Source organism: Notothenia rossii, assembly GCF_949606895.1.
Source record: "Notothenia rossii genome assembly, chromosome: 5".
NCBI classification, from domain to species: domain Eukaryota; kingdom Metazoa; phylum Chordata; class Actinopteri; order Perciformes; family Nototheniidae; genus Notothenia; species Notothenia rossii.
Window position 1 is genome coordinate 6,065,263 of NC_136903.1, and position 14,669 is coordinate 6,079,931.

General features: G+C 40.0%; 1 protein-coding gene across 1 annotated transcript in view; it reads left to right on the forward strand.

The window, feature by feature from the left end:
• Positions 1–1,748: 1,748 nt before the first annotated feature.
• kitlga (kit ligand a) overlaps positions 1,749–14,669 on the forward strand; it is a 33,709-nt gene continuing 20,788 nt past the window's right edge. Inside the window, exon 1 of the mRNA XM_079679866.1 lies at positions 1,749–2,060. Coding sequence (XP_079535992.1) covers positions 2,046–2,060 — 15 coding nt within the window. The 5' untranslated portion in view covers positions 1,749–2,045. The remainder of the gene's footprint in view (positions 2,061–14,669) is intronic.

Below are 14,669 nucleotides of genomic sequence, written 5' to 3' on the forward strand. Positions count from 1 at the left end.
CATTACATATAACGAGATAATTAAACCTCACATTTCCCCTTAGCGTTTTAACTCTCACTCGCTCTGTAGCAGAGAGGCGATAGTGTTCATTGCACAGAACACATGTTGATGATAATTTAACAGACAGATTAGATAATTGTGTTCATCCTTTATCAAACCATGTGTGTTTACTGAGGATAAATGTAATGAAATGCTGTTCAAACTGAATGAAAGCGTGCATGCCGTGGAAGATGTCTATGTTGTTAATGTTTCCCTTTTACAGTTTTTGGACATAATGTGCAGACTTTTGACATTTTATTGTGAAACTCTAAGGTTTTATAGATGCTGTTACTCACTCTTACTCATTCCTTCACTGAGTCACTCATTCACTAATGCTAGAAAAAGGAAAGGGGAGGGTGCAATTTTACAGTTCAAAGGTTTTTCATGTTAACTCCTTTTATGAATAGCTTTAGTGTAACCGTGCAAATTAAAATCCTATACACACATTTAATTGTTTTATTTATTTCAAATATAAACAGATTAACTTGAAATATACTTTGAGTCGAACAATTTGCATGCAAACTGTTGTGCCTAAACACTGAGATATATCGTCAACAATTTTTTAAAAAGCAGATAAAATATACTTTATATATCCTAAATTGGGTTGTTTATTTGTTTGTTACAGTGGCATGTTATCATGCATTACTAATGAACTAAAGAATATAATAAAATAAAAATGAAAATCTAATATAAAATGAATAAAAAACACATACACAACAGAATAAAATATTATTGAAGCAAAGAAGAGAATAATACAATAATAATAAGTGGTATTATATCACTTTTCCTGATGCTCAAATATGCTTAAAGGTAAGTTTGAGAAACCGGCACGAGATACACTTGTTGTTATATTCCATGGAATGCTCTTAACATTCCGATAGCAATGAATATCTGAAGTGCTTTGACAAAAAATCCATAAAAAAATGTCATCTGTGGAAGCCGTGGCGCTGTAAAAAGCACGATCAATCATCTGAGCTGGCCCGGCTAAAATAACTGGATGTCCTACCTGCCTGTCAGCCTTCCATCTGTGCACAAACTTATCTCGTGCGCTCATTGGTCATGTGCGCGTTCGTGTCTGTTGGAGGAGGGGCTCTGTAAGGAAGTGGCAGATTTTCTCCGGCCGTGTATTTTCAAATTCTAGCGAACTCGAGCTGGTTTCTCCAAAATTACCTACCCCGCCTTTAACAGGCAAATAACAACAAAATAAATCAAAAAGTCCTAAACCAAGTGAAAGAGGGAGAGGAAGGGATTATTTGATGTGTGGTGTGTGTGTGTGTGTGTGTGTGTGTGTGTGTGTGTGTGTGTGTGTGTGTGTGTGTGTGTGTGTGTGTGTGTGTGTGTGTGTGTGTGTGTGTGTGTGTGTGTGTGTGTGTGTGTCTGGGGGGGGTGGGGGGGGGTTGTGAGAGAGAGAGAGAGAGAGAGAGAGAGAGAGAGAGAGAGAGAGAGAGAGAAAGAAAGAAAGAGAGAGGGGGTGCTGAACAGAACAAAAGCTCATTTAAAGTAAAAAAGTAAACGTTATGAGTTGCATGTCTACTGAAATCACTTCTTCTATAACGTGGAATAAAGTCACGCTCGAAGCTCACGGGGTCTGGTTCTGATCCGGATCTGTTTACACTCGCAGAAGTGGTTTTGGGGTGAACCTCTTCTTCACGCTCTGCTCGTCAGAGGGCGGCTCTTTGACGGTTTCAGGCATCGTTATAAAGGCTTAATGCCCTCCCTCCGCCGCTGCGAGCCCTCAGTGTCTGGATCTAAGCTGTAGATAGATGGGCTAGATGCCACACACCAGTCAGCTAGAGGTTGCAAAGGCTCCGAGTTTGATTCCTCCGTTTTTCTTATTTTTCTTCTTCTTCTTCTACTTCTTCTTGGGGCTTTTTTCTCCTCTGCTTGGATACCACTGACTTAGGCATTGGATATGTGCACACAGGATGATGACAACCCCTTTCCTCCCCGTAGAAGTAAAATAAAATAGGCTTTCGCACACACTGGATTTACTCCTGTCGTTCCATATGAAGAAGCCAAAAGTAAGTGATTGTTTACTCTTTGTTCTTTTCATTACTTTGAGGAAATAAATGGCTCGCGCTGAGGCATGACGCACGGACACGTTGCTGCGAGTCGTCAAACTCAACCAGACAAACGAGTACTTGAACTTCACCTGTTTTAGCTTTTCTTTAATTCATATCGTGCACTTTAATAAGTCACCGTTTGGTTTTAATATCTGCATTCAAGGGACAGCGATCTTCCTTTTTCTCTCGGCGCTACTTAATTGCCGAGCCAAGTTGTTAAGCATGCTTTCCCACTATATATTTTAGAGTTTTCCCAAAACAACCCACCTGTCCGGAGTTTATTCAGCGTGTCCACGTCTTATTTTTTCGTTCGAAGCTCCTAATGCCTCCCGATCAAAAAGTCTGTGTGTATTAACGACGCCAGTCTGAGAGCCGGTTGCAACTTGCGTAACTGTATTTATTCTTCAAATGATTGCATTTTATAATCGTGAGACAGGAAGATTTTCAGCTTTTTACCTGCTCAGCATCAATATGGACATCCCCAAGAAGACATAATTTATGCGCATTTCCAGGCTGGCACAAACTATCATTTGTATATTAAGCTAGTTATAATATGAGGTCAGGGTGTCCGTTTTTTTTAGTCTTTCTTCATATATTTCTGTTTGTATCGGTGGAACTGGTATGTATTTACCCATGAATAGATCATCATCCTCCGGTTCTGGCTCCTCTGCATTGGCAGCTCTGTCTGAGAGCCTCTGAAGGGTCAGACTAGGCTCTGAGTGCAAGCTGTGACTCCATAATCTCTGACCTGGCTGTCCTTAAACTGTACAAATGGAAGACTAAAGACTTTACTTTAAAACAATTCTACCTGACATGGAAGGTTTGATCCTTAATCCCCACCAGCCGAGTGGTCACCTTCAATTTAGGGCAGCCGATTTATACTGGTGGGAAAAAACCCAGATTGTAAATGAAGACAGACTTTTCTTTATTTAAGCAACATTGTACATGTAGGCTTTAATGTGTGCCAACTACATTTAGGCCGGTTTAAACAGCATTACATCACCCGGGCTGTTTAACCAAACCCTGCATGTTTCTGCCTAATCCCTGCCTCACTCTGAATGACAATTTAAGCTCCTTGAAATGACTTAATACGAAAAAATATAAGGGCATGAAACATATTAATACTGATTTGACAGGGTGTGTGTGTGTGTGTGTGTGTGTGTGTGTGTGTGTGTGTGTGTGTGTGTGTGTGTGTGTGTGTGTGTGTGTGTGTGTGTGTGTGTGTGTGTGTGTGTGTGTGGAAGTCTTTGATGTTTCCTGGACGAAGGGTGGGCATTTCTGCATCCCTGCCGGTGTTAATCATCCTCCGAGCAGACTTTCCTTTATGCTTTCATAATTAAATTATAGCGTGAGTAGCGCCTGCAGGCTCCATTAACTGACACCTTTCATCTTTAATTTGCTGTCTGTGCCACACTGTCACTGTCATGGATTCACGTGCGGAAAATGCATAGGGAACTTGTACTGATTTATTTAGTAAATCCATAGTGGCAAAGAGAGTAAAACAGTGTGTTTATGGTGATAAGATGATGGGAATATCTCTGTTATTTGTAATAAGGAATAAACAGGTTTTTAAAAGGTTTTGATCTGCTCTAATTAAGATCATTTTAAAGCTGTACATTTTTTAGGAAAGTCCAAATTCTCTGATTCTTGTTTCTTAAATGTGAGGCTTTCCGGTTTCCTTACGCAGTATAATGAAGGTGTTTACATTGTGGGCAAAACAAGATATTTGAGGAGAACATTTTAAGCTTTTGGAAACAAAACTTTCACTTTTTTCTGACATTTTATAGACCAAACGAGAACAATGAGATTGAGGGTGAATGTAATTGATGAAAACCCTGATTGTTCACGAGAATCTGCAACTGAAACAAGCTGTGGCACACGAGGTTAGAGTGTGTGTGTGCGTGTGTGTGTGTGCGTGCGTGCGTGTGTGTGTGTGTGTGTGGGGGGGGGGGGGGGGCGGGGGAGAGAGAGAAAGTGGGAAGTATGTCTAGACCTTCACACCTTCACAGAACATTTGACACCAGTAGGGAGCGCTGGTTTTCTAAAGCCTGCTCAGTGCGGAAAGACGAGTCCATCAGGTCTCTGCTGGGGTAGTTGTTTTTTTCAGCAGACATCGTGTCTGTGGCCTCAAACAGGGACAATGATATGTGAAAGTATGTTGCCGCTGATCTCTCTGATGATATAGAGCTTGTTGGTTCATCCAGGAGAAGTGACACACGGCAGGTGAAAGGCAGCTTAATTACCAGGATGAGTTACACACACATGTGGTCCCTCCAGAGGAGCCAACCTCTAACACAGGCTGTAAATCCAGAGGCCAACTTTTAATGGACTCGTTTTGCTTCTGCTCTATCGTCGTGGTCTATTACCTCGCATGCAGAATCCCCAGGAGTAAACTAGACCCCTCCAGGAAGCCTTCATTGTTTCAAATGTAGAAGAAGAGCATTAGGCAAAGCATGCATGTCTCATACAGGAGGTGGGCGTTGTGACAAGGAGCGAGTCGATCACTTCCAGTCGTCACACCTGCACGAATCAGTCCAAAATGAACCCAATTTGATTATAAAAACAAGATTTTGTGTTTTGTCTGAGGTGTACATCTTGCTGTTGTATCATCCTACGACTGTTGAGAATAAACATGTTCAATATTAAAAAATGTATAGACAAAAGAAGATATTGATTACTTTGGTCCAGTCGCAACAGCCCAGGTTCAATTTCGGCCTCGGTACCACTTTTCTCTTTCTAATACATCCCAAATTGGCCCAGAAAAATAAAAAAACATTTCTAAATTGACTGAGGGGTGGGACATATGGGAACAATTATCAAATTCAAACATTTTGTATCCAAATATCTTCATAAAATAGTTGCCACAACATTGTCGGGTTGACTATTGATGCTCTCAAAAGGTATTACAAATATGATCATTTTGGTAGATGATCATAAGCAATGTGATTATAATGAGTAAGTGGCAAAAGCCAAATAATACAACAGATGGAGTTCAGAAAATGTACATTTGCTTAACAAAAATAAAACATATATATATATATATAAATCTATTCTCATAATATCAATATATTCTCCTTGAAAAGCCTTAAATCTGCAAATCCAGCCTCAGAAAATCAAAAATAGTTTAAGTCTCTTTGCATTAGGTGCATTTCCCTGCGATCAGTTATTAATCCCTGTCTCATTTCTATGCAGATATATGAGTAGCTCGCCTCGGTGATTAATACTCTTTTCACTGCTGCATATCAAATGGACCCTGTGACTCATGTTTTAGTCACAAGATCACGTCTGGCTGCACATCTTTCTCGTTAAATGAGATTTAACACTGCCCCAGACTTTCCTAGAGATTCCTCTTAAACATTTTTCTTCACAGTCAGATGATGTGCATATTGGTGTTTTTATGGCCGTACCATTACATTAAAACACTAATGGATGACTCTGTTCTTCCGCTAGACCAATTAAACCTCGAGCTGTCCTCTAATTAAAATGTCCACTTAATGTTCTGCAAGTTTGAACAATGTACTTGTTTATCTGCTCATCAGAAATGCTGCAGTACAGTATAACAAAGGTTGTGTTGGGGTTGTTGACGTTCAGTAATATTGATCACCAGTCACATGTCATTGGTAAAACTAAAGTCAGTTGGCTTGGTTTTGAGATAATGCGTTCTTGGACGGCTGAATACATGAAGTATTAGCTCACATATTCATTTCATATTGTACAGGTTGTAACTCAGAGTCTCAAACGAATACTAAACCTCCAACAGCAATAAAAACAAAATGAAACACTTTTTAAAAAAAACAAGGTTTCATCACTAATGGAATAAGCCAATGGCGATGTTTTCGATCCAAAGCCTGCACATAATTAAGAGGCTCTTGTCCTTTGCACTAAAGTCTGATGTCTGATCTCAGGAGAAAGGCTCTGGCTTTACCGGCACCAAACAGGAGAAACTCAATACTTGGAAGAAAGCAAGCCTTTTTACGGGCCGCTGCAAACTGCCAAACCCACAGTTGTGGAGCATTTTGATTTATGAAGTTGAAAAAGAATTATGTAAGTCCTAACAAATTCTCAGGGGTGTTCAAGGAGTCTTTCGTTGACAGTATGTTGCGGGAAAAGGTTTGTCTTTGCACAGACTTTTACCGGTAAAGCATGCATGCAGTATCCTCAAAACCAATAAAGGGAAACTTGGGTTTAAAGGATTTCTTGTTCCTGTCACACAGCCCAGACCTCGTGCCCTGAGCATTTCATGTTTTGCAGGGAATAGATGTTCAATGCTGCAGATCCAGGGGAAAAGACAGTCTGCAGTCATTGTGTCCATGCCCAGTCTAACTTCATCTTTGGGTTAAAGTATTCGGGGCCTTTTCATCTTGACGTGCAAGCTTGAAATTAACTGTTGGATCGGATCAAGGATTTATTATGTTCAGGCTATTGTCATGTGAATGCGAACATGAGTGGGGGAAATCACTGTCACAAGGACGCAGAACTCGACCGGAGCCAGGACGATGGGTCTGTTCTGTGGGCTGAAGGCAAGTGTGAAGCAGAAATCACAGCGAGACATTTATCAGAGGCAATTAACAGCACTTCACACAACAACCGCACATTTGGTTTCCTCTGAACTCCAAGACTGTGTCAAACATTTCCCCATTTGCTACTTATTATGATTATGTAACGTTACATTTGGAGCAAATCAGGATTTTTGTTCTCTTCTTGGGGACTTTTGTGATTCATGAACGTCTTAAAATCTCTTTATGATTACATTTTGAGATAATATTGCTGTATGTAGTAAATACTGAGCAAGGAAGACACAACAAACGTTGACTATTTATTATAACCAAAATCCAACCACCATGACTTCCTGGTTTTCTCTTTCTTGTGTCATTTTAATAGCAATGGGTTTTAGTTTGTCTGAGTGTGGGATATAGGAAATTGCAATGAGTATTTTCCACAATGTTCTTACATTTTAAAGAAGAAACCATTAATCAGTTCTTTAATTCAATAATTATAGTTTTTGTGCTGCTCCAGTATGGCATCAATACACCCTCTTCTTCAAGGTTTTCTAACTCTTCTTAGTTTTTATGTGATACTTATTTTCAGTTTCTTTGAATAAAAACAAGTGGATCCCTTGAAGGAGAGTGCAGCTATGTTTAAATCTGGCAACCCCTTCAAGTGGGTCCATGAAGGGTTCATTTAAATACTCTCCTCTGCTGTATTCTCGTGTGAAATGAAACAGAATATGACAACGTTGTATTTTGTGGTCTATTCCTTGTCCAAAAAACACAAGGACACAGTGGGAAGCTTTGGTCTCACAGTGCTTACTTATCATAAACCTCTTTCCCTTCACCTCTCCGTCATTTGATCACTCCGAAAACATCAACCCACATTTAAAAAGTAGGGCTCTTTGCTCTCTTATGGGGTTGTGATAATGTATTTAAATGCACTGGAGACACTATTAAATCGATGGTCGTCAAGCAAATCCCCCAAAAGTCTGTTTTGGTTGGTCCTTGGATGGTTGACATTGAGGCTTTTTACGGATTTCGCAGCGTAACCACATCTTTCAAAGTTTGTTTGAAGGAGCTGTGGATTTGACCCGCAGTCACACCCTTTCAGAATGTAATATCCCCCTAGAGGCTTAAGGATATCAACTTAAAGTGGAAACAGACAACTTTTCAGCCCTACTTAGGCATCCCCGACAGATACTTTGACTTGTCAACTCTCTGGGGGCGGCCCTACTGTTTTGGTTGCGCAATGGTTGACACACATGCTGGTCATGCAGTCTTAATTCCCCCTAAAGATCATACCTGGAGGCAGACAGAAATGTATATTAAAGTAAGGCCTGTATGGAATTAAAATGTCAATTGTTTTAATATTCTATAGGCGCTACTTTGTGCAATCGACATTTACGTCTAAGGTTAAAAACATGTAAATATGATCAAATGTTATTTAACGGTCACTTTTGAACCTCTGTGCAGCAGTCTGCTGTCAAGTGGATGACATTTGAAGTTGTGACATGATTAGTGGATGACTTCATCCTTTCTGTAAAAGAACATCCAACTTAATTAGGAGATTCATCGTACCGTGGTTGTTCTATGCGTGCTCTTATAAAGGCCTCAGGTCTTAGGGGATTGGCATGTTGCCTTACATTTGCACAAGTTCGAGGTTCATGCGTATTTGGGATGTGGGAAGTCATCTTAAGAATGAACCGTCCCAGTGTGTCAGAGCATCTGTTCCTGGGGGCATTTAGATGTATTCGTCTCATGTGTGCAGAAGTCTTCATCTGTTTGCTAGGGAATTGGCATTTCCACATGATCAGTTCTCCCTCGAGCTAAGATGAGAGGCCACAAAGGACAAATGATACAGAAGTTAGAGACTGTATTAATCATATCTGCCGTTCACATGGATGCACGTGGTTTTTTTCGTGAAGCCATTGCTCTTAGTTTGACATGTTTCAATTGTTAACTGGTTTAGCATGCCTGGGCTTGTGAATGGATATCTTGTATCAATCTACTGCTCATCTTGGTTTCTTTTTCTTTTCAAGACTTAACCGCTTTTTTAAACCAATAAGTGAAAGTATTTAAATTCTATCTAGGAACAAGCACATGTCCGGAGTTTGACTCCTCACATTTTGGGAAATGTTGGGACTTAAATTAGAGAGTCTCGTATAAGAAGATGAGTTTAAACTTGGCTAGATCTTATTGCTTGATAACTTTTTACTGGAAGGAAGAAGATAGGTTTGTTACTTTTCAAGTGGGTGGCACATTCATATCCATCTGACTTAACCCTCATTTCTGTCGTGGTTGAATTCATTACCACAAGCAAAACAAACTTCCTGTCCTCAAGAACTGTGTCAGGCATATGTCGCTGATCAGTAGGGCCAGTGATGTGCCTCGTGGGATCAAAGCACACGGCATAATAGACTTTTGTATTTGAATAACCGATCCACAATGAGCTGGTTAGAATCAGCCGTTTCTGACCACAGTCATGCACATCAGGGAATGACTCACAAGATCAAAACTCCATTGATTTATTTGTTTGGTTCAGCAGTTTATTGACTATGAGTGAAACAGGGAGCAGTCGGGACCTTGCTGATCAGTGGCTGCGAAGTTGTGAAGGTTAAAAAAAATTGGCAGGACATCCGTAAGTGAAGCTGATACAAAAGCACAGTTGTATAACTCAACTTTGTCCCTTGTTTTCCAAGCCAAATTCCCCTCCTGCAGTTAGTTCATAATACCCTGATACTTCCTCGCTGTTATTTGTTGACACAGTAAGTGATTTAGCTAAATAAAGGGACTTTAAGGGGATCATAAAATATCACTTTTCCCTTCCAAGGAAAACAGCAGAGAGCATACAGTCATCAAATGCATTTCATCTTCATCCTCCCCTTTTCAGATTTACTCCCCAAGTAGCGAGATCAGATTTCCTGTTCGACCCCAACGGGGAGATTAAATTGCAATCAAAGCATCAGTAGTTCAGGTCAACATGTGACTTCACAGTGAATAAGAGAATATCTATCTAATAGGTTGACATTATGATGTTTCCATAATCACATATTAGGACTCTGAGGACACGTCTCAGATACAGAAATCCAATTAAGCCACCGTGCCATCTCAAAGAACCAGTGTCAACAAAATGTGGAATAACAAGATCTCAACACGCCAAAGGACAGTCACTGGTTCCAAGTTTGAAATAGGAATCTCGTATACGTCCCTTAAAATAGCCTCGCCAAGTTCCTCTCTATCCCCATTGTTCCCTTGTCACCTTTTATTTGTGTTTTAACGGTTAAAACCCTTTAATCCGATCCAGTTTCTTTGGTTAAAAGGCCGCCCACATTTCATAAACACAGTAACGCATTGTTCAACGCAACAGGGGTTCTTACAATTTCCACTGAACCCATTGGTGGGATCTCATCAGACATTCGAAAATGTTTGTTCACATCCTGTTGTTCTCCAAAACATATGTTGGGCCACAACAACGAATTGTTTTCATGTTGTATTAAATGAAAAACTTGCTTGAATCAGACATAGCATAGTGTAGCAGCTTGCTCGTTGTTGTGAGCACCATACAGTCATTATGTAGTCTAACTACAGGCAACCAATGGATGTTTTCTACATGTTATATCCCTTTTCAAGTCCATTTATTATATCAAAGTTGTTCCCTTGTTTTGCTTATCTCCCTTTCAAGCGTATAGCCCTGGCAGGCCAATGACTACATCGTGCAGCAAACCCTGGTCCCAAATACTTCACTATCAGTCCCAATAAGTGAGGTAGCTGTTATACCTTATTAACTTGTTTGGGTTATGGTCCGATCGATGTCCGTCATCTTTATAAATGTCATTATAAAAGTCATTATTTATGCTGTAAACTACATTATTTCAAGTGTTTCAGGGAGGTAGTTTTTAATCAGGGGTGTTAAGTTGGGGAAAGATTTATTGATATTTGTAATATTAGGTTAGAGAAAGACAGTTTGTTGAATCTCTTTTAGTTGGTGGCTCCAAAGTTGAATTGCAAGAAAAATGTCCGAAAACCCTTGAGCCATGCATTACGGTTAATGTTGACGGACACTGCTTTTGTCTGAATAAGAAGCTTTATTAGACATTCAATCGTTAAGGTCATATTATTTTTTCTCATGCACATTATTCACCATCTTCATCTGTAAATGATACTACAGTACCTACAAAGAAACACACCACATGTGTGCCTCAGATATAGAGATGTCCCGGGATCTTTTTTTAAAACAATTTTTTTTATAAATACTTTTTTTTAATTTTGTATTCAATGTTACAAAACAAAAATGACCATGTTCAAGTCTTAAAGTCATCCTGAGGCCTTAGTTTTGGTTTCAAATTACAGAACATCATGTATGTGTTGCTTCTTTGGGGCTTGTTTTCATAGACCTGCTTATTTCTCTCAAATCTGGCAACAGAGTGGGCGCAGTGTCTAATTGTAGCAGTAAGCTAACGAGTACTGATAAGCTTTATTTTGTTTTGATCCAATGCTGCACAACTGAACTGATCCAATGCTGCTGTGAAAGAAAGAAGCTATATCCATGTTGGATAGAATATCCAATTTAAATAAAAAAATAACCTTAAGGGACAACTTGAATGCTTTTTTTCTTTTTTTTCTCTTAATGCATTGCATAAAGATCGGATCGGGAAAAATCGGTATCGGCAAATTGTCAAAATCAAATGATCGGAATCGGATCGGGAGCAAAAAAAGGTGATCGGGACATCCCTACTCAGATATGCACAACTAGTTTAAAGTGCATACTGTCCATGCTAACTGTCGTACACCTTATCAAACAGCAGCACAGTAAATGTTGTCAGATGCTAATTTGATTTACACTGTGGATTGTGATTGCTAGTGTTCAGGTATCTAGGCTTTGTTATTAAGGCTCGTTTTTGTACCGTTTCATATTTACCAAATTCATATTTTATTATGTAATCAAGCAGTCTTGTCAAGTTAATGTTCGACTCTTTACAAGTTCACCAGAAATGAAATGTTTGTTAAGAAATGCGGCTTATCTTTAGTCTTATCTTTGTTGGATTCAAGAGGCAACTTCTTCCTTCTGTATATTGAGGAAGTCTTTCTGTGCAGCTTTCTTTGTGTTCATTCTTAAAGGTGGGGTAGGTACGTTTGAGAAACCGGCTCGAGATACACTTGTTGTTATATTCCATGGAATGCTCTTAACATCCCGATAGCAATGAATATCTGAAGTGCTTTGACAAAAAATCCATAACAAAATATCATCTGTGGAAGCCGTGGCGCTGTAAAAATCATCTGAGCCGGCTAAAGTAACTGGATGGCCTACCTGCCTGTCAGCCTTCCATCTGGGCACAAACTTATCTCGTGCCCTCATTGGTCATGTGCGCGTTCGTGTGTGTTGGAGGAGGGGCTCTGTAAGGAAGTGGCAGATTTCTTCCGGTTGTGTATTTTCAAATTCTAGCGATCTCGAACCGGTTTCTCCAACATGACCTACCCCACCTTTAAGGAGTCAAATATTATAACGTGAATATAGATAACGTCCTTCCTTAAAGCCAATCAGGGTTCTTGGTCTCAATGCCACCTTTTTTGAAGCAATTGGTTTTGGATTCAAGCTTTGTTGGACTTAATGCAATTGAGTAAAAATTATAGGCCAATAATCTACTTTGAACCTTCCTATATTTGCTATTCATACCTTTGTCACAACTATTGTCGTTACTGTTTGGCCTTCATTCTCCAAAATAAGCTTTCATCCAAGATGTTTGCATTCAACTACACTGGAGAACAGAGGTTTAGAATTGGAAAGAGGCTTCTCCGACGATAAATATAACTATTCATCAAATTTAGAAGTTTGTTTATTGCAAAGTGTGTTTTTGACTTTCTCTGGTGTATAATGATGCATACAAACACATTAAGATCATTTAAACATGTAAAATAAGAGCAGAAATGTAGCAAAAAGGAGACAAATTCTGAAAAACATTTTGTCAATTTATTATTAAATCCAAAAATGCAATCATAAAAAAAACTCAGGAAGAAAGTTACAAATGACTATGAAAGATTTATCTGGATAAACAAATTGTAGTGTTGTGCAGAAATGTTCAAAATGCTCAGAGGGATAGCTCGCTTCTGGGAATCAAGTGGGATTGTTAAACATTCAACGTTCATTTTCCAATACACATTGCTTTGATTCTACCGGATTACCGGCACAAAACTAAAATAAAGAAAAGTGATGGAAAACATCTGAATAAAGCATTTTAAACCCTCATCTCAACAGCAAGAACAACAACAACAACCGCTTGGTGTTTTCTTTGCACATCCTTTATCATAAAACATGGGAACTAATATCACATGGCAAAGCTCAAAACAATGATCAGGGCAAAAGATAAGAATAACATCTCTCAAAACAGGCTGCCATGGTGGACGTCATGCAGGCCCTGTGTTCCACTTTATGAGATGATGTGGTTAGGAGAGCCACGAGGCCCACAGTCTGAGAGCCTGTTCAGATAATGATACCTTGGGTTCAAAGTGGTGGTGGAAAAAGAGACAGGGGTAATCATCCTCAGCATTTAAATGATGAGAGTAGGCAGGTCTCGAGAGCCTTGAAGCACCGGACAATGACGGACAGGAGGTTTTACTTTGGAGGGTCGCATCTGGCTTTCCAACTCTTTTAGTATCTGAGAGAGATTTGGTTAGAAAGAACTCAACGGTGCTCTAGGAGGAGATTCAGGTGATAAGGGGGAGGGGGGTTACCTTGGTTGCTGATTGGCTAATGGTTACTCAAGACAACACATCGTTATGACATCATAAAGTGGCCAAAATCTGATCAGCTCATTTTCAGACAGGTTTTTATAGAAATGGATCAAAAAGAGAGAGAATCTTTGTTCCTGAAACTTTCAGAGTCTCTTTACACAGAGGGGACACATGTTGATGTAGAAGAGACATGAAGAAGAGAGGACACATGGTGATGTAGAAGAGACATGGAGAAGAGGGGACACATGGTGATGTAGAAGAGACATGAAGAAGAGGGGACACATGGTGATGTAGAAGAGACATGAAGAAGAGGAGACACATGTTGATGTAGAAGAGACATGAAGAAGAGGGGACACATGTTGATGTAGAAGAGACATGAAGAAGAGGGGACACATGGTGATGTAGAAGAGACATGGAGAAGAGGGGACACATGTTGATGCAGAAGAGACATGAAGAAGAGAGGACACATGGTGATGTAGAAGAGACATGAAGAAGAGGGGACACATGTTGATGTAGAAGAGACATGAAGAAGAGGGGACACATGTTGATGTAGAAGAGACATGGAGAAGAGGGGACACCTGTTGATGTAGAAGAGACATGAAGAAGAGGGGACACATGTTGATGTAGAAGAGACATGAAGAAGAGGGGACACATGTTGATGTAGAAGAGACATGAAGAAGAGGGGACACATGTTGATGTAGAAGAGACATGAAGAAGAGGGGACACATGTTGATGTAGAAGAGACATGAAGAAGAGGGGACACATGTTGATGTAGAAGAGACATGAAGAAGAGGGGACACATGGTGATGTAGAAGAGACATGGAGAAGAGGGGACACATGTTGATGCAGAAGAGACATGAAGAAGAGGGGACACATGGTGATGTAGAAGAGACATGAAGAAGAGGGGACACATGTTGATGTAGAAGAGACATGAAGAAGAGGAGACACATGTTGATGTAGAAGAGACATGAAGAAGAGGGGACACATGTTGATGTAGAAGAGACATGAAGAAGAGGGGACACATGGTGATGTAGAAGAGACATGGAGAAGAGGGGACACATGTTGATGCAGAAGAGACATGAAGAAGAGGGGACACATGGTGATGTAGAAGAGACATGAAGAAGAGGGGACACATGTTGATGTAGAAGAGACATGAAGAAGAGGAGACACATGTTGATGTAGAAGAGACATGGAAGAAGAGGGGACACATGTTGATGTAGAAGAGACATGGAGAAGAGGGGACACATGTTGATGTAGAAGAGACATGAAGAAGAGGGGACACATGTTGATGTAGAAGAGACATGAAGAAGAGGGGACACATGGTGATGTAGAAGAGACATGAAGAAGA